General features: G+C 37.3%; 2 protein-coding genes, 1 long non-coding RNA gene and 1 pseudogene across 4 annotated transcripts in view; 2 read left to right on the plus strand and 2 right to left on the minus strand.

The window, feature by feature from the left end:
- LOC131178579 (uncharacterized) overlaps positions 1-24,279 on the minus strand; it is a 96,254-nt gene that overhangs the window by 57,976 nt on the left and 13,999 nt on the right. The gene's annotated exons all lie outside the window — the stretch shown is intronic.
- Positions 11,848-14,322, plus strand: LOC110667297 (zinc finger protein JACKDAW). Its single transcript, XM_021828099.2, has 3 exons — positions 11,848-11,987; positions 12,121-12,517; positions 12,701-14,322. The coding sequence occupies exons 1-3, from the start codon at positions 11,852-11,854 to the stop codon at positions 13,572-13,574; spliced, it is 1,407 nt and encodes a 468-aa protein (XP_021683791.2). The 5' UTR covers positions 11,848-11,851; the 3' UTR covers positions 13,575-14,322.
- LOC110667295 (dnaJ protein P58IPK homolog) lies at positions 15,780-19,953 on the plus strand. Of its 2 annotated transcripts, none has more exons than XM_058143557.1 (9): positions 15,780-16,114; positions 16,294-16,435; positions 16,811-17,012; positions 17,227-17,387; positions 17,472-17,565; positions 17,763-17,975; positions 18,078-18,158; positions 19,115-19,333; positions 19,528-19,953. In XM_058143557.1, the coding sequence occupies exons 1-9, from the start codon at positions 15,979-15,981 to the stop codon at positions 19,726-19,728; spliced, it is 1,449 nt and encodes a 482-aa protein (XP_057999540.1). In that variant the 5' UTR covers positions 15,780-15,978; the 3' UTR covers positions 19,729-19,953. The 2 variants fall into 2 exon arrangements, with proteins under 2 accessions (XP_057999540.1, XP_057999539.1); XM_058143556.1 differs by having other exon boundaries at positions 15,781-16,114; positions 16,270-16,435.
- Positions 20,030-21,762, minus strand: LOC110667317 (fasciclin-like arabinogalactan protein 11; annotated as a pseudogene).

Below are 24,279 nucleotides of genomic sequence, written 5' to 3' on the forward strand. Positions count from 1 at the left end.
TTGATGAGCCACGATGGGGTCACAGGGTTCTGTTGCCAACGTTCCTCGCCAGCTGTATCCGGGTGCTTCCCACATGGCGCCGAGGACAAGGGGGACGTGGATTTGGAGGCAGATCAGGAGGTAGAAGTCAGTATCAAGGTTCTGCCACTCAGGGTAGGGGTCAAGCTCGGGTTTTCACCCTGACCCACCAGGATGCTCAAGCTTCAAATGCAGTTGTGGCAGGTATTCTTTCTTATGAGGCTCGTGTTTTGATAGATCCGGTGCTACGCACTCATTTGTCTCCTGTGTTTGCCATGAGGTTGGGTAGAAACCCTACAACTTTAGAATGCCCTTTGTCAGTAGCTACCCCACTTAGTGACAACATAGATGTAGACATGGTATTTCCGGGTAGCCCAGTGGTAGTGGATGGAAAGATCCTCCCAGCAGACTTGGTTCCTCTACCAAAATGGATTTCGATGTAATCACGGGATGGGTGACCGTTGGCAACTCATTATGCCACCTTAGACTGCAGGAACAAAGGTATACTTCCACATACCTGGTGTGGAAGAGTTTAGCTTTGATGGTGACAGGAGCGTGGCTCCATATAATTTGGTGTCAGCAATTAGTGCCAGAAAAAATGTTGAGGCGTGGATGCCAAGGGTATTTGGCATTGGTGAGAGATACATCTGTAGAAGGTGTCAATATGGAAAATGTTCCTGTTGTCAGAGAATTCATGGATGTCTTCCCTGAAGAGCTTCCAGGGTTGCCACCAGAAAGGGGAATAGAGTTCTGCATTGATGTTGTGCCGGGTACAAACCCCATTTCAATGCCACCTTACAGATGGCACCAGCAGAATCAAAGAGAAGGAGCAACTACAGGAGCTTTTGGACAAGGGTTTCATACGTCCGAGCACTTCACCGTGCTCTGTTCTATTCGTGAGAAAGAAGGATGGGTCGTTGAGGTTGTGTATTGACTATAGGCAATGAACAAAGTGACGTGAAGAACAAGTATCCACTTCCTCGGATCGATGATCTATTTGATCACTCCAAGGGGCAAGATTCTTTTCCAAGATAGACTGCGATCGCTACCATCGATTGAGAATCGGGGATGAGGACGTGTCCAAAACGGCTTTCGTGACAAGGTATGGTCATTATGAGTTCTTGGTGATGTCTTTTGGACTCACTAATGCACCAGACCTTCATGGACTTGATGAGCAGGTGTTCAAGCCATTTTTGGACCGTTTGTCATCGTATTCATTGATGACATTCGGTATACTCTCGGACCGAGGAAGAACACGTGTGGCACTTGAGAAAAGTGTTGCGGACTTTGAGGGAGCACCAGATGTATGCCAAATTTTCGAAATGTGAATTTTGGCTAGAAAGCATCTCATTCTTGGGACATGTAGTTTCTAGTGACGGCATTCAAGTGGATCCCAAGAAAATTGAAGTCAGAATCGATTGGCTTAGGCCTACAATCACCGAGGTGCGAAGTTTTCGGGTTTAGCTGCTACTCTTTGTGCAAGATTTCTCCGTGATAGCGGCTCCCTAACTAAATTGACTAGGAAGAATGTTCCATTCATTTGGACAGATGTGAGGAGAGTTTCGAGCTCAAGGAGTGTCTAACCACCGCCTGTGTTGACACTACCGTGAGTGGTGAAGGATACACCGTGTATTGTGACGCTCCGAGTTGGCCTAGGGTGTGTTTTGATGCAGAATGGAAAGGTAGTGGCTTATGCTTCAAGGCACTGAAGAGGCATGAGAACTACCCCACCCATGATTTGGAAATGGCGGTGTAGTCTTTGCACTAAAAATGCGGAGACACTACCGTATGGTGAAGTGTGCGAGATATACACCGACCACAAGAGTTTGAAGTACATCTTCCAGAGGGACTTAAACTTGAGACAGAGGAGATGGATGGAGCTTACGAAGACTATGATTGCACCATCCGGTACCACCACAGGAAGGCCAATGTTGTAGCAGATGCTTTGAGCGTAAAATCTTACAGTAGTTTGGCGCACATTTAAAGAGACCACCGATTCGAGGTACATGAGTTGATGGATCAAGGTTTAATCCTAGATCTTTCGGATGAGGGGTATTGTTGGCTCACTTTTCGGTGAGGCCGGACTTGAGGGACAGAGTTAGAGTTTCCCGGCCAGAGACCAACAATTGATGAAGATCGTAGAAAAGTACAGGTGAAGGTGGTGAGTTTGGATTTGCCAATGATGGCGCCTAGTGCAAGGTTCTAGAATATGTGTGCCCGATGTGGACAATCTCGAGAATGAAATCATGCAAGAGGCACACTACACAAGATCCACCAGTTCCACCAAGATGTACCATGATGTGAAAGATAGCTATTGGTGGAATGGCATGAAGAGAGACATAGCGGACTTTGTGTCCAAGTGCTTGACTTGTCGAAGGTGAAGTTTGAACACCAGAGACCGTCGGAAGCTGCAAGAGCTCCCTATCCCGAATGGAAGTGGGAAATGATCACTATGGATTTTGTGGATCGTTGCCTCGTACACGCGAGGATATGATTCGATATGGGTAATTGTGGACCGCTTGACCAAATCAGCTCACTTCTTACCAAGACTACATACTATGCCCGGCTCTACATTCGAGAAATAGTCGATTGCATGGAATTCCGCTCCATAATATCCGATAGAGGGCCCATTCACTTCTCGGTTTTGGAGAAAGTTGCAGGAGGCACTTGGCACACGATTGAACTTGATGGCTTTCCACCCTCGCATGACGGCAGAAAGGACAATCCAAACATGGAAGACATGCTCCGCATGAGTGTCTTGGATTTTGGAGGTCAATGGGATGAGCTAGCTTTGGTGGAGTTTGCCTACAACAACGATTATCACTCCAAAGATAGGATGGCACCCTATGAGGCATTATATGGAAGAAAGTGTAGGTCTCCTCTGTGTTGGACAGAAATGGGGAAGCGAAAGTGCATGATGTAGACCTAGTGCAAGACACCTCGAGGTAGTTCCTTTAATCGAGGAACGATCAAGACATTTTCGGCGTAAGAGTTATGCACCCAGACGGAGGGATGTGGAGTTTGCGATGGCGACTATGTATTCCTGAAGGTATCTCCAATGAAGGGAGTCATGAGATTTGGAAAGAAGGGCAAGTTGGCACCTCGGTATATCGGACCTTTTGAGGTTACTGATAGAGTTGGAGCAGTTGCCTACCGGTTGGAGCTACCACCCAACCTTTCTCACGTTCATCCCGTGTTTCACATCTCCATGCTCAGGAAATACATTCCCGATCCTTCTCATGTACTGCAGCCGGATGTGATAGAGCTAAAAGAGAACTTGACATTTGAGGAGCAGCCTGTAGCCATAGTGGACTACCAAGTGAGACAGCTGAGATCCAAACAGATCCCTATGGTCAAGGTTTTGTGGAGGAGTCAATCAGTGGAAGAGTGCACCTGGGAGTCAGAACGGGACATGCGTAGCAAGTACCCGTATTTGTTCAATGTATAATCATGTGTTTTATTCTGCCTTGTGTAAAAAATTCGAGGACGAATTTTCTGTAAGGGGGGAAGAATGTAACACCCCAAAATTTTATTAATTATGAGTATTTTTGATATTTAAATTTTATTTAAATTTTAGGAATTTTTTTGAGATTTTTCGGATTTTAAAAATCGGGTTCGATTTTCCGAAAATATAAACTTTGATGATTTTTAAAAATTAATTTAAAGACCACGTGGCAAAACTAAAAATATATTTGGAGTCTACGTATTTTTCTGAATTTTCTGGAATTTTTTCGGAATTTTTGGACCTCGTTTTCGGTCCCGAGGCAGAGTAAAAATTCAAAATTTTGTATTTCGAATCGAACCGGCCGAATCGAACCGATCGGACCGGTCGAATCGGACCGTCTCTTCTCTTTTTCTTCCTCTTCCTCCGCGACGCACTCCCCTTCTCTCTCTTTTCTCTCCTCCTCCTCGCCGCCACCGCCTGCGTCCTCCTCGCCGGCGCCTCCCGGCCCCAGTGAAAGCGCGCGATTCTCCCCTGCGCCGCTCAGCTTCCTCGGCCAAATCCGGCCGATCCGGTGACCGATTGGACCGGGTCTTGTGTCCAAAACCATCTACTCGGCGAGAGCTTTCCATAGACACCAAGAACGCCGAAATCCATCGAGCGGATTGTCCGATTTTAGCTCGGGAAGATTTTAGCCCATTTCGACTTTTGGGCTAGATTTCTAAAACCGTGAATCCCACGAGAAAACCGAGGCTACCAGCACGCTCCACTCGGCGAGCTTCGGGATATTAATTTCAAAATTTTCCGACAACGTTTTTGTGGGTCCCACGGAACTTGCGTGTTTTTCCGAGCATTAAATGAGCTTAGAAAATTCTGAAAAATTTATGTACTAACCCCGTGTTATGGGCTTCGTAGGTATTCTCAATTCGCGAAATTCGGCGATTGGCCGCAAATTTCGGACGAAAAGTCTCCGAATTGGGCGAGATTTTGCCTACCCCATTGTCGACGTCCGCGCGTCCCGAGGTCGGAATCGGCAAAGGTAAACCCGAACCTTGTTTTTCGTAATTTTCTAGTGCTTAAATAGGATTAAAAATCAGAAATATTCGTGGTAGCTTAGAAAATTACGATTCTTTTGCAATAGCTTAGTAATATTGCTAAGGACCGGCAAAGTTTTATAATTTTTAGAGCTTGTTTGGGCAGTTTGCAAAAATGATCAATAATAAGGACTAAATTGAAATTTTGCGTATTGTGATGGATAATTGATTTGATGGGCCCGGGAGGGGCTGTGTGATATGATTGAACTGTTGATATATGGATTGTGAATATAGAAGTGCGTTTTAGCCCTTTGCAGTTGGGTAGGTCCTAGGTATAGGGAGACTCGATTTTCGACTTAGGGACGTAATTGGTCTTTTCTTTGTTTGTATTGAGTCGATTGTATTAATTAGATGTAATGTAATTGTCAGGTGAGTCTGACCTTCTTCCTCCGCCCACCGCCACGATAATTTGTCGTCAAGTGCGTGAGTAAAATATTAATTTTAATTATAATTTCGATATTATTATATGTTCGCATGCCCATGCATCACTTATATGAATATATTTATGTAGTTAAACTCTAGGCACGATTTATGTTGCATTCATAATCGTTAATGTGCCATGAGTGTTGTTGTGGTAATTTGGAGCGGTGTGCGTGCGTTGGCGTGCGTGTGATGTGGTGGACTATGGATAGACGGGGTAGTCACGGCTTGAGTTCTTCACGGGACCCGTTCCTTCGAGGGGTAGTCACGGCTTGAGTTCTTGGGACCCTCGATTTGGTTTATTAAGCGAAAGTCCGGCTTGAGTTCTTCGCTGGCACCAGGTTGGATTTAAGAGAGCTGTACAGGGGATCAGCTCCCAATATATTATGATTGATGCTACAGGGTGCGTGAGTGCTCCAAATTACCTTTTTGATGCTATGATGTGAATATGATGTTAATGTTGCATTTCACTCTACAGGTTGCATTAGTTTCAGATAGTTATAGAGATTATAGTTAAGATTGATATTTTACTCTCTGAGTCGAACGCTCACTCCTGTTCAAAAATTTTTACAGGCCACAGGAGGATATTTTATTCTGGGTTAACCTGCTTTTATCCTTCGCAGGTTGTTTATCCATGTTTGTGTAATTTTAATTACTCCTAGAATTTCCGCATGTGTTAGCAGTATTTATTTGAATTTGGTCTGTAATATTTTTATCATGTTGGACCTGTAAACTTAAATATTTTAAGTCTGTTTGATGGATTGGATGAGGGAGCTGAGCTCCCATTTATTATTATGTTGATGAGTATGTGGAGGTGGTGAGCTCCCCAATGGATTGTTTATTGTGTTTACAGTCGGGTGAGTCGAAAACTCCCGTTGGAAAGTCCATTTTATGGCCGACTGTCCGTTTGTTTTCTTGATATTGGGCCCAAATGGGCCTTAGAGTTGGGTTAATGAATAGTTAAGGCTTACTACGGGCCTCGGGGGCTTTAGGCTGGCCCAGGTCCTAGTGCCGGTCCGGCCCATAGGTTGGGTCGTGACAATAAGGTTCCCCTCTTGGTGCGGTGGACTGCTGCTGTTGGGGAGAGTGGACCATATATTGTACCATTATATCGATGGTTCTCTGCAAACCAGCTAGAGTAGCTGCCATTGGGTCCATGGGACCCGGGGCCACAAAGGACTGTTCCTGTACTGGTGGTGGCTACTCCTTTACTTGAGCAGCTCTAGGCCTCCTACCCTGCCTCCTGCAGCGCCTCATCTGCAAGTGCACACCTCGCCAGCACATCCGTTCTCGTGCGATGGCGGCTCTCTGCTTTCTATGCATTTTCCTGAAATTCAGCAGCATTAGCCCACAAAATTTAAAACTGCATATTACACAGCTCTATAGACTCATATTTACATGCAATATATGAAGTAGAAACTAGAAGGAAAGATGACAACGCAAGACGAATGTGGACCCTATTTTCCGCATGTGACTTCTATTAGACTCTTTCCAACACTTTAGACAAATTTTCCCTATGAATCTGGAGCTTAAGCTCTGATACCACATTTGTCACGACTCAATCTATGGGCCGGACCGGTACTAGGACCTAGGCTAGCCTAAAGCCTCCGAGGCCCGTAGTAAGCCTAACTATTCCTCGACCTAACTCTAAGGCCCATTTGGGCTCAATTTCAAGAATTCAACCGGATAAAGTTCGACCATAAAATAAACCTTTCAACGGGGAGTTTTTGACTCACCGGACCTGTAAACACAATATATAATAAATTGGGGGGCTCAGCTCACCCTCCACATGCTCATATGTCATAAAAATAAATGGGAGCTCAGCTCCCTCATCCAGTCCAACATACATGCATATAATAAGTTTACAGGCCCATCATGGTAATTATATTACAGACCCAAATCAAATAAATATTTCTAACACATGCGAAAATTCTAGGAGTTAATAAAATTACTCAAACATTAATAAACAACCTGCGAAGGAGAAAAGTAGGTTAACCACAACAATAATCCTCCTGTAGCCTGAAAAATAATGAACATGAGTGAGCATTCGACTCAGAGAGTAAAATATCAATTTTAACCATAATCTCTATAACTATCTAAAGCTAATGCACCATGTAGAGTGAAATGCAACATCAGCAATATTGTCACATCATAACAGCAAAAAGGTAATTTGGAGTACTCACACACCCAATAATGTCAAACAATACTTATATGGGAGCTGATCTCCTATACAGCTCTCTTAATCCAAACTGTTCCAGCGAAGAACTCAAGCTCGGACTTCCACTTAATAAACCAAATCGGGGTCCTAGCGAAGAACTCAAGCCGTGTCTATGCCGAAGGACCGGGTCCCAGCGAAGATCTCAAGCCGTGTCTACTGGTCCTGTCTATAGCCAACACCACACCACACGCACGCCAACACACGCACACTGCTCCAAATTACCACAACAACATCCATGGCACTTTAACAGTTATGAATGTAATATAAAACATGCCTAGAGTTTAACTACATAGATATTTACATATAAGTGATGCATGGGCATGCTTGAACATATAATAATATCGAAATTACAATTAAAATTATATTTTACTCACAGACTCAATTGAAGTCACTGTGGCGGCTGGGCGGAGGAGGAAGGCTGTCTCGGCTCACATGATAATTATATTACAATTATTTAATACAATTGACTCAATACAAATCAAGAAAAGACCAAATACGTCCTAAGTTGTGCCGAAAATCTGGCTGAGTCTCCCCTATACCTAGGACCTACCCAACCTGCAAAAAGACTTAAAACACACTTCTATATCTACAAACCATATATCCACATCTCAATCACATCACACATCCCCTCATGGGCCCATCCAAACAGTCATCAACCACAATATGTAAAATTACAGTTTAGTTCTTATAATTGACCCTTTTTGCAAAAACTACCCAAATAAGCTCTAAAAATTCTAAAACTTTGCTCCGCGGTTCTTAGCAATATTACTAAGCTATTGCAAAAAGAATCATAATTTTTTGAGCTACCACGAATATTTTATGGATTTTTAATCCCATTCAAGTACTAGAAAATTACGAAAAAGCAAGGTTCGGGTTTACCTATGCCGATTTCGACTCCGGAAACGCGCTCGGAATGTCTGACAATGGTGGAGTAGCTAAAATCTTGATCCAATTCTAAGACTTTTTTGGTAGCCGGTCTGTCTGGCCGAAAATTCATAAACCCGGGCAACTGTCGAATTTTCGTGAATTGAAGATACCTACAGCCCATAACACGGGGGTTAGTATAAAATTTTTACGGAATTTTTTAAGCTCATTTAATGCTCGGAAAAACACTACGAAGTTTTGTGGGATCCACCGAAAAATAGTGTCAGAAAATTTTGAAATTTATATTGCCGGGAAGCTCTCGACGAGTGGAGTGCTTTGGCACTCTCGGTTTTCTTGTGGGGTTTACGGTTTACGAGAAATCTAGCTCAAAATTTGAAATGGGCTAAAACTTCTCGGACAAAAATTGGACAAACCGTTTGATCGATTTTAGTGTTCTTGGTGTCTATGGAAAGCTCTCTAGGTGTAGATGGTGTTTGACACAAGACCCGGCCCAATCGATGGCCGGATCAGCCGAATTTTGGCTGGGAAGCTGAAACGGCTCGCGCGCGCAAAGGGAGCTTTGCGCGTCGTTTCCAGTGACTTGGAAGGCCGGCCAGCGGTGGGGAGGCGCTGGGGCGGTGCGCTGGCGAGGTGGGGAAGGCTGGGTGGTGGCGGCGCAGCCTGGGGGTGAGGGAGGAGAGAGAAAACGGGAGAGAGAGGAAGAGAGAAAAACGCGCGTGGGAAGGAAAAAGAAGAAGAAGAAGAAGAAGGAGCTGGCCCGATTCGGCCTATCCCATCCGGTCTGGTTCGATTCAGCCGGTTCGATTCAGGGTATTCGAAATTGAATTTTTACTCTGCCTTGGAACTAAAAACGATGTTCAAAAATTCCAAAAAACTCAGAAAAATTCATAGACTCCAAATATATTTTTAGTTTTGCCATATAGTCTTTAAATTAATTTTTAAAAATATCAAAGTTTTATATTTTTGGGAAATCAAACCCGATTTCTAAAATCAGAAAAATTTCAAATAATTTCTTAAAATTTAAATAAAATTAAAATATTAATATTACTCACAAAATAATAAATTTAAAAATTTTGAGTGTTACACGACCATCCTTCACATGGTTGAGCGCTCGAATGAGCTGCAGACCCTACTTAGAAGTGTTAGAATGGACTAATAGCATCAATAATATATACAACAATAATTTTTATTTTAATATTTAAATCATTTATAGCAAGCTTTTCATTTGAATTGTACCACAATTTTTTTTGAATTGAATCATAATTTGAGCACATGGAAAAACATATCAATATATATATATATATATATAACAGGAAACAAGAATACTTGGCCCAAGAGGGATACGATGATCAAGGGCACAAGAATCAATACCCCAATATACATATTTTTGGTTTACAAGAGATCCCAATTATTCAAGAATTCTCTCTCTATATATATATATAACAACAAAGAAAGGCCAAACAAGAGCAACACGGCAAGAGAATAAAGAACGAGGAGTATGGGCATTCTCTACGTGGATTGTGGGAGGGGGAATCATATTATAAGCAATAGAATAGATGGGCACAAAGATATCAAGATGTGTCGTTTCTGGTCGGATATATATATATATTTCTCAGTAATTCTCTTCATCGACAGGGAATTAGGATTTTTATTATATATATGCAATTAATATATGGTGTTCTGTGATTACGTTTATGTGCATGTGTGTAGCTATAATTATAATATATAGTATTTTATTTTAGAAAGGGAGAGCTTTGGATCCCAAAATGGGGGAATGAAAAAGCATCAAGTGCTACGGGGGAAATTCCATATGCATGGAGCCAAAGATGTTTAATTGTTTATTTATTTATTTGGAAATGAGATTCAATTCGAAATTTTATAATTTGAAAAAAATTATAATATTATTAAGCTCCATTTATTTTACGAAAAATAACTTGTATAAAAAAAATATTTTTTATAAAAAAAATATTTTTCGTTATTTAGTTGTATTGTTAAAATAAAGGTATATATTTATTTGATGTATGGATAAGTATTTTCATATTTTAATAAAATTATTAAAATTTAAAAAATAAAAAATAACTTATTTTTTTCTTAGAAAAATATTTTTTATTTATTAATTTTTTTAAGTGCTTCAAATACAAAAAAATATTTTCTAGAAAAATATTTTTATAAAATAAACAAATTTTTTTTTTATAAAAGATGAAATAATTAATGAGCCTGCTCAAAAGTTATCTTGGATTAAGACAATCAGAAAACGGACAATTGAACAGTGTATTGTCCACTTGATCTTCCCATTTTCTTCTCTGCAATTCTCACAAGAAAATTAGAATTTTGAAAAATAACTTGTATGCATGAAATGACTCTATTTCTCACATTAATTTAAAAAAAAACTCAATGGATTTAAAGAAAAAATTTACATAATATTAAACCTTATCATTTTGATAGACCAGTTGTTTGATATTATATGAATGAAAATGCGAATGCTCTTTATTATAAAATAAGATTCATTAATTTAAAAATAATTACTGAGTCGAATATTTACAAGTACTGAATCAGTGAAATCCTATCGCATCCACTAAGTATAGAATCATTCCAGTATCTATCTGTATATAATTGTAAAATGTTGGAATGGATCCAGAATTTTTCAGTAAATTTCAATGGGGATCAGCATCCATTGCCCATGCAATTGGGTCCACATTCACATTAGCACTAGTGAGAGTGAGATAGTCTATCACGGACGACCATCCTATCAACTTCATCGGGAAACGAAACTTACCTTCCCTTCTCTTCTTCTCTCTCACCCTGCAATTTCTATGACTTCCCTTCCACCAAGCAACAGCACCAGAGTTGAAAACTAAATTTGGTCTAATTAACTTTTAATTATGCTATAATTATTTAGTTCCTGATCAGTGGCGAAAAAGGCAAACAACTTTTCAAAACATCCCTTCTTTTTCTTCTTATCCTCGTTATTATACTAATAATATAACAATCAATCCCATTGTTTTCCTATTTAGCTTCTACTATGCTGCTACTGCATGCACATGCATTACCTTACTATTCTTTTAATATGGTACCATTCTTATCATTATTATATTGATATAATTGGAGTTTGAAACCCAAAAAAGGCTACAAAAAGACAAATGCTAACCTACTACTAGTCTTACAGCTCCGAGCCAGCACCTCACAATTTCTAAACGAGCACTTCTACTGCAATCGTGCGTGCGCGCGCCCGCGCTGGTGTGTTGAGAGAAAGAGAGAGAGGGACTGAGGTGGCCCATTCAATCCATACGACTGATCGACTTTGAGAATACGGGTGAGATAAGACCATGGTCTAGGCTTAAAAGATCCATAAAAAATGAGCGTGAGTGAGACCAAGATAATGAAAGAGAGAGAAAAAAGAAGGGGTTAGCCAGAGTTAGAGAATAAGAAGAGATATTCTCTTTAGCCATCATGATTTTTGGTGTTTTCTTTTGAAATCAAACAAAGGTAAGTAAACCAAGCCTCTATGAGTATTTCTCGGAAGGAGAGTCCGAAGTTTGGACTATTATTCTTTTTTAGTGGGTGAGTGTTTAGATTCAAGCTTTGATGAGTTAGGTTTTTGTTTTCTTGTCTTTAGGCAGAATTAGATACTAGATAAAGAGAAATATACCAAAGATTTAGCTGTTTAGGTTTGGAGAAATTCTTGTTGTTTTGTTTGTACTATTTTATCCCTTTCCGTAAGCTTTCTTGGTTTGTTATGTGACAAGTTCTCTTAAGTTCAATTTAGATATGCAAATGATGTCTGGCGATTCTTTCTCTATTCCTTCATCCATTCCAGGGTTTGCTCATCAAGAACAGAATGCAAACCCTAACCCTAAACCTAATTCTTATCATGAGCCTAAGAAGAAGAGAAATTTGCCTGGAACATGTGGTAATTAACTATACCCATGCTTATTCTCCCCTTTAGCTTCATACCCTTAATTTTCTTTACTTCTTTCGTACAAGTTTTAGGCCTCTCTATCTAATTTTCAATTGAATAGTAACTTTTATCTGTGTCTTAACAGATCCAGATGCTGAAGTTATTGCTCTATCTCCTAAGACTCTCATGGCTACAAACCGATTCATATGCGAAATATGCAATAAAGGTTTCCAAAGAGACCAAAACTTGCAGCTTCATCGGAGAGGTCACAATCTTCCATGGAAGCTAAAGCAAAGGACCAACAAGGAAGTCCGAAAGAAAGTCTATCTATGCCCGGAAAAGACCTGCGTTCACCATGATCCATCAAGAGCTCTCGGCGATCTCACAGGAATAAAAAAGCATTACAGCAGGAAACATGGAGAGAAGAAATGGAAGTGCGAGAAGTGTTTAAAGAAATATGCAGTTCAATCTGATTGGAAAGCTCACTCCAAGACTTGTGGAACTAGAGAATATAAATGTGATTGTGGGACTTTATTTTCCAGGTATCATCAGTACACCGCTTTCTCCATGTTTTTAATAACATTAATTTCTTTTGTTTTGCTTTCTTTGATAAGCATCATAAGAAATAAATGCTGTAGCTTCTCTTCATTAATGAGTACTAGGTATATATAACACATTAAGTGTGCTGTTTATAGATCAAAACTCTGAATTGGGGTTTCTAACAGGAAAGATAGCTTTATCACCCATAGAGCTTTTTGTGATGCCTTAGCTGAAGAAAGTGCAAGAATCAATTCAACTGCAGCAACCAATCTAAATTTCAGAAATGATACAGTTAATTTGCCTCATTATGGAGTTCCAGGCCATGGAGGTCAAGATATTTCTGGAATTTCCCAACTCAGTTCATCAGGTTTTAGACCAGATTTCAGTGGCTTGCCTTCCCTAAGTGCTTATCAACAAAAGACCGGATTGTCCCTGTGGCTAAATCAAGCAATTTCTGAGATCAGTCCTGCTGATAATGTGGCCAATCATTCTAATGTTTATGCATCTTCAAGTTCAACTGGCTTGCCAGAGATGATGCAAATAGGATCAAATCTTTATGTTTCATCATCCACCGCCAATTTTGGTAATTTAACCTTATCAGGTTTGCCTCATGGACTAAAAGGAGGAGGAGGAGGTGGTAGTAACATGGGGCCTGATAATATGATGGATTCATTGCCTTCTCTGTACTCCGATAATCATCAAAATAAGAAATTGAAGCCAACTGCACCCATGTCCGCCACTGCTCTTCTTCAAAAGGCAGCTCAAATGGATTCTATAAGAAGTAATCAATCTTTCCTTGGAAGTAACATTTATGGACTAATGAGCTCTTCTTCTTCATCCAATACATCCAACCTCAACACTCTCAACCATAACAGAAATGAGCAGCTGCACCAGGTCTTCCAAAATGTCAATAAGCAACCTGCAGAGAGTAATTTAGCGGTAACAAACAATAGTGTAGCTACGGACGATACTATAATGGTTGTATCAAGTGGCCTTCATCAGGTTGTGATGCAATATACTGGAAAACAAAATGATCAACCAGTCCAATTGAAGCTGTAACCAGGTTCAAGTTCTACAGAAAGTGGTTTAACAAGAGATTTTCTTGGCATGAGTGATAAATCTGGGCGTCCAGTTTTACTTTAAGAGTTAGCTAAATTTGTTTCAATGACCTCAGCTATGGGTCTGAACCAACTCAATAGCAATTCTTGATGAGGGCTGACGTTGGTTATGCACCACATTGTACCCAAAAGTTGAATCCCACAAACAAGAGTCAAATCCTGAGATTGTTTGTTATTTCTATGAAACTAGAACCCGAGTAGGAGACTCGCTTGGGGGTGGAATCGGTGGAGAGAAACCCAGAGCAAGGGAGGCTTATGAAGGGTACAGTGGGTGGCCCAGTACAATGAGCCAACTCGAAGTTTTGCATGCTCTTGTCTGCTTGTTTTTATATTTTGCTGTGTTTCTTTATATTCCTCTTCTTGTTTTATCTCATGTCTTAGCTTTCGTTCCCAGAGCAAGGAAGGCTTGTGAAGTGTATAGCTGGGATACACCTATATTCTTCCTCGTGTCTTATTAACTAGGAAGAATATAGATGTAGGTGCTGCATGCACCTTTATAGCTAGACCCCTTAATTTGTAGCATTTGATTATATGGCCTACGAGGGAAGGCTTGGCTAATAATTACCCTACGCAATGTCAAAAGGGAACAATATAGTATTTTTGTTTGATGATTTTTCTTATTTAAATTTAGTTCACTTGTGAACTTAAGATATAAAATATATAATAAAATTCACTTATTAAATATATAAGTCCTACATGCCTGTATATGTCTATGTCTTGAATTTATAATGGACAAATTTAGATAAAAAATTCCTTTTTCTTGAATTTTTTCCCCAGTATATGTAAGTCCAATTTTCAATTTTCTTCAAATTAGTCTCTAATATCCACCATTTATCTTCAAATCATAATGATGCTTTATTTTAGGGTACCTCATAGCTATAGCAGTACAGGGCACAATCACAAATCCTAAAACTAAGTAAACCACATACATCATCAATATTTGAAATATTCAAGCCAAATTTAAGTAGGGAAAAAAAGCAACACAATTAATGAATATATATATATATATATATATATCCTTATTTTCCTTTAGTATACTCGAAATATTTGGGATAATTGTATTATTGGTCTATGAATCATTTAAAATTTTGTAATTTGGTGTCTTCTATTTTTTTATATCAATCAAGCGTTTGAATAGAGAGATATTCTTGCCGATCAAGAGTTTGTTTAGTTTGACTGTTATATATAGCTGATAATTGATAGCTTATAATTATTACCAATAACTAATAATTAATAACTGATAGTTTTAGTAAAAATATGTGTAATTATTATTGTGTTATATGTAAAATGACTAATAATTAAGGGTTTATACTATATTATTTATTTTACTATTTAAAAAGACTTAAAATTATTATTTAGCTAAATGATTCAAAAAAAAATTCAAACCTTTATATGTATTTTCAGTTTTAGTAAAACCTTTTAATTTTATTAATTTAGTCTCAATTTTTCACTTTAAATTCAATTTTAATAATGAGCTTAATTAGATTATTTAATTGATAAAAATAATTAAAGTATTTATCAATATTATTAATATTAGTCAATCATTTTATTTTTATTATTTTAATAATTATTTTTAAAAAAATTAAATAAAAATATTATTTTACTGAATTAAATATTTATTATTTTAAAATTTATATAATTAGATTTATTTTAGTTATATTATTTATTAATATTTTATATTTAAACATTTGATTTTGTTTATGTTTTAAATTCAAGATAAAATGTGAAAAAGATGTGAATTAAAAATATAATTAAAAGATAGAGAAAAAATTAAAATTAAGATGATATATTATTAATAATTATATTTTTGTTATCAATGGAAAGTTTTTTAAAATTAGTGAATATCAAAATCTTCAACTCTTAACCGTAAAGCCAATTATCTTAAATCTTTTGAACTGAATTCAATAGGATTTTTGTACAACATCTATGCTTCCGTAATGGGCTGAGGTAGCCCAGACCTCGAAGCCCATAGGCCCAATAACACATACGTCCGTGCAATGTTTTTATTTTAAATTTTAAGCCCTAAATCTAGTCCAGAATTAAAGTAGCCTTTATAGTACACGTGGCAAAGTTTTACTTGAAGGATAATCTGACTAAAGCTGCAAAGATAATCACGTGTAAGACAATGATAGGTGGTAGCTACGTGTATCGATAGCGAATCATTCCACAAGGCCTCTTCAACCTTTCTCTTTGAAAATCCTCATCGATTTCAGTCTCGAGTTCCTCCAACATTTCCAATTCAAACTCGAAATCCCAGATTATTCAAACTCGAAATCCAGATTTGTATATATGAAAATTTTCCTGCTTTATTGATACACCGGTAGAAGAAGAGGAAGAGGAAGAGAATGGATACGATGAGATTGCGGTGGGGGTTGGTGGTGGATGGTGTGGCACGGAGAGGAATGGCGTATACACTATTTATACTTCATTTTGTGTTTGTTTGCCAGCTCTTACTTCTTCGACCTCTTGTTTCTGCTTCAGGTACGTCTCTGCACCCACTTTGATCATTAGGTATTTTAATTGATTATTATCCGATCTTCCATTAGGGAAGCACCTGCATGCAATGCCTTTTTTTTTTAGGCGAATGGGATTGAAATTTGCTGCATAAAGATTTTTTTTTTTTAATTTAATTTCAGATGGTAAAAGTGGAAATGTTGCAGAGTTATTTGAAAAGATGGAGCGCAGTGTAAAGTTTAAGCGTTATAGCGAGGCCCTTGATGATCTTAATGCAGCCATTGAGGTAGATCCAACACTATCAGAAGCATATTTTCGTCGAGCTTCTATTCTTCGTCAGCTATGCAGGTTGGTGGGAATTGCTTACTTCTAATTTCTAAATTTTTCAAAAATTTCTAAGCCTTTTGTTTTCGTTTCTAATTGTTGTGCTAATGATTTTAAAAACTGTGACTTGCCAAAGTGATTAGACCTGAAAATGTTAAAGGGATACATTTTTTTGTTGGCTGTTGCCTTGCAAGATGCTAACTTGGCTGAAATTGACTATTTTGGCTTTGATTTCATCTTAATCCAATAATCATCATTGTTAAATTGTTACTTTCTTAAAAAATTATAGAAGGGTTCAGATAATTACCAAGGCCTGATGAACACGTTTCAGCTCCTCCTCCTTGCTTTGTAGTTTAGGTGTCTGGGAAAAGTTATCATTACGCGTTTTTCTTGGTGTAGATATGAAGAATCGGAAAAGAGCTATACCAAATTTCTGGAGCTAAAACCAAGGCATAAAACAGCAGAAAAGGAGCTTTCTCAATTACTTCAGGCTCAGAGTGCTTTAGATACAGCTTTTACTCTATTTGATTCAGGCGATTATGCAAAATCTCTGGAATTTGTTGATAAAGTTGTACTTGTTTTTTCCCCAGCCTGCTCAAAGGTAAAATCTTTGTAATATAGTGATAAAAGAACTGCACGGTCAAGAAGTTGTACAACTTCATAAAGTTGTAATTTGTAACTTCATAAAGTTGTAATTTGTTGTTAACTACGTTTCTTGTTTGAACATGGTCCTTTAGCAGCTCGTTAACATTTCCCAAGAGCTTTTTTTCCTTACTCTATCAGTAGAATGAAACCATGTGACTTATTTCTTGCAGGCTAAACTCCTAAAAGTTAGATTGTTGCTAGCAGTTAAAGACTATTCTGCTGCCATCTCTGAAACAGGTTATATTCTCAAGGAAGATGAAACTAATCTAGAGGCATTCTTTCTCCGTGGCCGCGCCTACTACTATTTAGCGGATCATGATGTTGCTTCAAAGTGAGTAAAACTGATTTTTGTTAAACTTTTAACATTTTCCCAACTTTTCTTGGAATTATAATTTTAAAATGTGGCTGTTTTCAGGCATTTCCAAAAAGGTCTTCGTCTCGATCCAGAACACAGTGAGCTGAAGAAAGCATATTTTGGATTAAAAAATTTACTCAAGAAGACTAAAAGTGTAGGTCCAATAAACGTCTAATGTTTCTTCTATGCCCCCACCCACCAAATCCAAAATAAATAAATAAATTTTTATTCTAGTGAGTTTGGCATCTTTCTAATTTTATCTAATTGTTATTTTTTAGCCCTAATAGGGCTATTCTGAAATATCTTTTGATCTGCTGTAATTTGTTCTTCAACGTATTATTTCTTTTACAGGCAGAAGATAATGTAAATAAGGGCAAGCTGCGTGTTGCAGTAGAGGACTATAAAGCAGCTCTTTCATTGGACCCTGATCATCTTGCATATAATGTTCACCTCCATCTAGGCTTGTGTAAGGTATTGGTCAAGCTTGGTAGGGGCAAAGATGCTTTGACTAGCTGCACTGAAGCACTTAACATTGATGGGGATCTACTTGAAGCTTTAGTGCAGGTCTGCTGTCATTCCTTTTACCACCTAATACATTGGAACTGTTTATGAATTTCTACCCACATTTTCTTTAACCTTTTTTTTAATAAAAAAAAAAATATGCAGAGGGGTGAAGCTAAACTCTTAATAGAGGACTGGGAAGGAGCTGTTCAAGATCTCAAATCAGCAGCTGAGAAATCACCTCAGGTTAGTCCGAGCACGGAGTTCATTTTAGGTTCTTCAAAGTCTGATACCTTGATCATGTTGTGTGATGCTTATTTGACACTTAAAAAATCTGTAATTTGTTGCATCTAACCCATCCTATAATTTTAGTTGCTGCAGGAATCTTTTCATAACTAGAAAATATAGCGTCATATGTAAATTCTAAACCAATTCTACAGGAACTACTTTTTAAGTAAATTTGATGCTAAACATCGTAGCATAATAGTAGTCGAAATGCATATGAGTGCATTGTTTTTCTTATAATTTTAAAATGAATTTGATAAATAAAAGGGCTGTCCCCAATACACCAGGATCTCCCCATATTCGGAGGGTTGAAAAATTAAAATGTCATATTGGCTGCGACATCAAATTCTTCAATTATATTTTGCATCCTTTATGTTGTGTATAATCCTATAAGAGATTGTGTTTCTGTGCACTGTATTTGAATATATTTTGTGAGCAACTATATATCTAAAAAATAATTACATGATGAGAACTTTTGGGTAGAAATTGATGACAATTTTTCCAAGGACCAAGCATATATCAAAATAAGCCAATATTACTCACAAATTGTTCAGCATTGGACAGTCAGTGGGTGAGGAGAGTACTTAAATGACTCGGAGAGCTCATATTACTTCTCTTCTATTTAATTTTTCATGCCTGCTAGCATTCAAATCAATAAAGATGGTTATTACCAAAAACTAAGTTGCATTTTGCTCAAGCTTCACATTGGATTATGCCCTTCTAGATTTTTTTTTTTCTGCTTGTGAAATCATTGAGAATATGAAAATTCCTCCTAATGATTGATTGTAATTAGAACTAACTCTACTGGCACATTGTGTTAATTCTATGAATGATTTGCTAGAAAATTAAAGAAAAATGTGTCAATTGTATACAAATAATTGTCTCTTCCAATCAATTATTTTTATGAACATTTGTAGGATGTGAATATACGGGAAACATTAATGCGAGCAGAGAAAGCCTTAAAGATGAGCAAACGGCAAGATTGGTACAAGATTTTGGGAGTATCAAAGACTGCCTCTGTATCTGAGATCAAGCGTGCCTATAAAAAACTTGCTTTGCAATGGCACCCAGATAAGAATGTTGATAATAGAGAAGAAGCAGAAGCCAAGTTCCAAAAAGTTGCTGCTGCATATGAGGTGTGGTTTTATAATGTTTTTCTAACTCTTCTTTATGATCCTTTTCTATTTACTATGAGGTGTTTCATTTGGCCCATAAATAATAAAACATCCTGTCAAATTTTGTCTTGCTAATGATCGAAAGTAATCTACTTACTTAGTAAAAACTCTGCTTAGTTGATGTGCTCCCACGTTTGACATCTTATCTTCTGCAGGTTCTTAGTGATGAAGATAAGCGTGCAAGATATGATAGAGGAGAAGACTTAGAAGAAATGGGAATGGGTGGTGGAGGTGGTGGTTTCAACCCCTTTGGTGGTGGAGGGCAACAATTCACATTTCAGTTTGAAGGAGGCTTTCCAGGGGGCTTTGGAGGATTTGATGGTGGTTTTCCTGGTGGTTTTCAGTTCCATTTTTGATATCAGTGAAGCAAGAGGTTATTTCTCATGATGCTGTCCTAACACCAATTTGACTAACACTAACAGGTATACCTCAGGCATTAAAGGAGGCTTGTTTGATGATTGATGTATTGGTAAACAAAGTTTTGCTCCCAGGATGTTTAAAATTCTGGAATTTGTATTTGATTGATTAAGGAAAAATTGATGAGATAACTCATTTATATCATGCAACTTGTTCCATCTTTATCTTATTGTTTCTGCTTTGAATTCTGATCTTCCAATGGCTTTCACTCGTGGTATTTGAATTCTCACAAACCTGAGAAACATGTAACCACAATAAACGCCATATGGAGAAGTTGGAAGTTAAACGGTAGCATCATGAGGTTACACAGCATCATTAGTACTGTATATGTGTTTTTCTAACCTGAAAATAGTAGATTCAATACATACAAACAAATCCTTTACATGTTTCTTTATAAATTCTGTTAGAGCAAAACGTAGAAACTACTTCAGAGCAGAAAAGTTTTTGGCTCAGAACATTGAAGGAGTTGGCAAAGATCATCTGTTCCACATTCCATACAAGAGAAGGCAGGGAGAAGCCTCAGAATTTCTGCCCTATCATATGCAACAGGGGACTTGTTATTAGCACCAAGATGCCTATATATTTTAGTTTTGCTAATTTAGGTGGGGCTCGGCCATAGTTTAATACCTTTGCCAGCTTCAAGATGGTTTTAGTGTCAAGCCAGTTTCTGTCCATTTAAATTTCTCTTTATTTATTTTTAACTGTATGTTTTGAATGGTATGCACTAGCCAATGTTTCAGGCAAGCTGCTGATGGATTTTTATTTCTAAACTTTAAAATTCTTGGTCGTGGTGGATCTGGTTGAAGCATTAGGCCATTTGTTAATTGTAGTCAAATAAAATACAAAGAATTTTATTTTCATTTCTTTAGATTACATATTGGAGTGAAACCAAAGAAAGAAGAAACTATAGAATGTATTTATAGGGTAGATCAACCCCAACAAAAATCATCAAGTAAAATCACAAAATTGAATGGGAGAGAAAGTTCTCAAACAATCATGGTACATTTTATATAGAAGATAGGGAGGAGAATACTTAATAAAAAAATGATTCAACTTTGTTCAATTCATCAAAGAGTAACACATCATTATCCAAAAAAGAAAAAAAATCATAACTTCAAAGAAATTGTTGCAATAAGTGCAACACTAAATGATGCTACTGTAGTTGTTGCAATGGAAGTATCAGCTGGGGTATCATCAGAAGCCGTTGCAGGAGCTTTCATTGGAATGACCTTCTGGGCTACAGACGCTGCAAAAAGGTCCAATGGAAGAAGAATCTTATCTACCTGATAAATAGCTAGCTGACCATCAGTGTATATTGTGTTAGCTACAGTTGCAGTATCAACACCTGTTGTGACATTCACTTGATTTTCTGATGTTGTCACATTTAATGGGAACTCGCCATTGGCACTATTACTTGCTTGCGTACGCAAAAGATTACTCGCAGTTTGAAACTTTGACATGGAAATGAAACTAGGAAGGATGTGAAATTGCACCAACTAGACTTTTTCTTGATCCGTGAGGGAATTTAATATGCCTTCTTTGAGATTAGCAAATGCGTTATCAGGTGGTGCAAAAAACTGTAAGGCCTTGATTTGAATTGTTGACTTGTGTGTTGATTCGGTCAGCTTCTTGGGTGCTTTTCAATAGCTTAATAAAGGTTGTGAATTGACCGGCCTTTTTAAGGATCGTTGTGATATTGGTTGGACCTGATGGGGCTGGTATGGGAGTTTGAGCAGAAGAAGTTGAGCAATAGAGGAAGAAGAGCATCAAGAAAAGAAGAATTGGGAAGGAAAGTTGCTTTCTCATCGCTGTAGGTATTGGATGTGGTCTAACTTTCTGTTAAGTTAGCCAAGTAGTGACGAGGAAGAGTGTGAGGTGTGGGGAGAGAGAGGGAGGGGGGCATATATTGAGAGAGAAGGGGGGAAGAAGAGATGGTTAGTGGGTCGCTGTTATAGTCAGGTAAGAGGTTTAAAATCTTAAGGTGATTAGAGAACATCTATTCAAATTTTTATTGTTAAGGTAGAGAAATCAAGAGACATTGCTTTGCAAAGCAGGAAATACAATGGAGTATGTGATTTTTAAGTATGAGTAATATGAACCACTGCTCCAGTGAAGAAATGGTGCATTATATATGTTGTTGCCTGTAGCTGGGGACAACTTTTAAGAAACAGCCTTCAGATTCAAGTTTCCATTGGTCAAACTTCCATTAGTTAAGGTTGTTAATAATTATGGGTACAACTGTTCATATACAATGGGTAAGTGTCAAATGGCAGGGCATGTTGGTCATAAAAGTAAATGATTATCAAATCATGATCAATCACCAAAGCTTGGCTTCTATAGCCAATCCAATCGCATGATCTAATTGTATGCAATTGGATTGGCTATATACGGCATTTTAGTCATCATACTGCCTGCTATTGAATGATCCACTGTTCTTTTTGAAGCTGCTCATCAAGTGGTAGTTTTGGGTGAAGAAGCCACCAGTTTTGAGTCGGTAAAGATGCCTAGTGGGCCATCAACCCCTACAGGAATGGCACATGGATGACTTTTTGTAGCTATCCGATTTTATCAGGTTTAGCCGGTAGAAAATTAAAGTTAGAGTGGGTTTGAGTTTAAAAGGTAATACTTGTAGGGAATTCAAGTTTTGAATATTGGATATCCATTATTTGAATTTGTTTATATAAATATTTAATTAAATATAAAATATATATATTTTTTAATAATATTTATAAATTTTTATATTAAATAAAATAGAATTTAAATATTTTATAGAATTAGTAAAATTTTAAAATATAAATTATTAATAAAAATATTTTTTTATTTTGATTATTAATTAAAATATAAAATTAAATGGTTTTGAGTATTTTTCAAGTAATAATAATCTAATTTGGATAGATTCAGGTACTTAATTCAACTCAACTCAATCAAACATTTATCCCAAAAATTTGGAATAAGCTATATGGATTCTCTTTTTCCACTCTAAACGATTTTGAGTTAAATTATCGGAAATGTATAATGTTTCTAAGTCATGTTGTACTACTCTACTCCGAGTTAGTTTAGGTCTACCCCTTCTTTTTTTTTTTTTTTTTCTATATTCTAACCTAATGTGCTTTATTTGTCTAACTTGAGCCTTTGTATGTCTACGCTTCACATTACCAAACCATCTCAATCTCCCTTCTCTCAACTTATTCTCAATTGGCACCACTCCTACCTTTTTTTCTAATACTCTCATTACAGACTTAATTTCTAATACTCTAATTACAGACTTAATCTAGTCTAGTATGACCACTCATCCACCTTAACATTCTCATCTCTGCAACTCTTATTTTAGACACATACGACTCTTTCAGTGCTCAACACTCACTACCATATAACATGATCGATCGTATAGCTGTATGTTAAAATTTTCCTTTCAACTTATTGGGAATTTTGCGATCACATAAAACTCTCATGGCTCGTCTCCACTTCAACCATCCGGTTTTAATCCTATGATTAATATTCTTCTCACATCCCCCATCTACTTGAAGGATTGAGCTGAGATATTTAAAGTGATTACTTTGGAACAGTACCACTCCATCCAAACTAACTACTTCCTTGTCACTAGTTCGGCTTTAACTGAACTTGCAATGCATGTATTATGTCTTCATTCTACTTAACTTAATTAAAGCCCTTTGACTCTAGAGTACTTCTTCAAAGCTCTAGCTTTCTATTGACTCCTTCTCGCGTCTCATCTATCAGAACTATATCATCCGCAAACATCATGCACCATGGGATACTCTCTTGTATGTGTTTTGTAAATTTATCTAAAACTAATGTAAAAAGATAAGGGCTTACAGCTGAATCTTGGTGTAATTCAATCGAGATAGGAAAATCTCTTGTGCCCCCTCCCACTGTGTGCACAATAGTAGTTGCTCATTCATACATATCTTTCAGGTAGTTGAGAATAATTTTAATCGAATTTAATATGGGTTTGGATTTTGAAAATATTAATCAGATTCGAATTTTGATAAGGTATTTTCGCAGGTACCCTCTCGTTGCCATCCCTAACCACCTGTCTACGACCTTAAATTAACATTGTGCCAAGGTTGTTTTTAGGCCCCTTGTTCAGATATCTCTTGTTTTTCGTGATTGATAAAAAACTAATCTCTTCAACCATTAGATGTGTAAAGTGAGGCGCTCCCAGACTGTAACTCTATAAATTGAACACTTAATCAATCTATGAGGTATGGTGCATAATCACCACTACGCTAGACTTGCTTGGATAGTTAAATTTATATTTTAAAGTTTGAATTTAGCTTAACAAAATATTTAAATTCAATTTGACTTAATTCAATAATTATAACTAAAAATTTAAAATTTCAAATACAAACATGATTGAATTCAAATTAAAAATTAATTAATATTTTTATTTAATTATTTACTAATATATAGGAGTATAAATATAATTCTAAATAAATTTAATTAAGCTAATATCGAATATCTCATAAATA

Source organism: Hevea brasiliensis, chromosome 3 (assembly GCF_030052815.1).
Source record: "Hevea brasiliensis isolate MT/VB/25A 57/8 chromosome 3, ASM3005281v1, whole genome shotgun sequence".
NCBI lineage: Eukaryota > Viridiplantae > Streptophyta > Magnoliopsida > Malpighiales > Euphorbiaceae > Hevea > Hevea brasiliensis.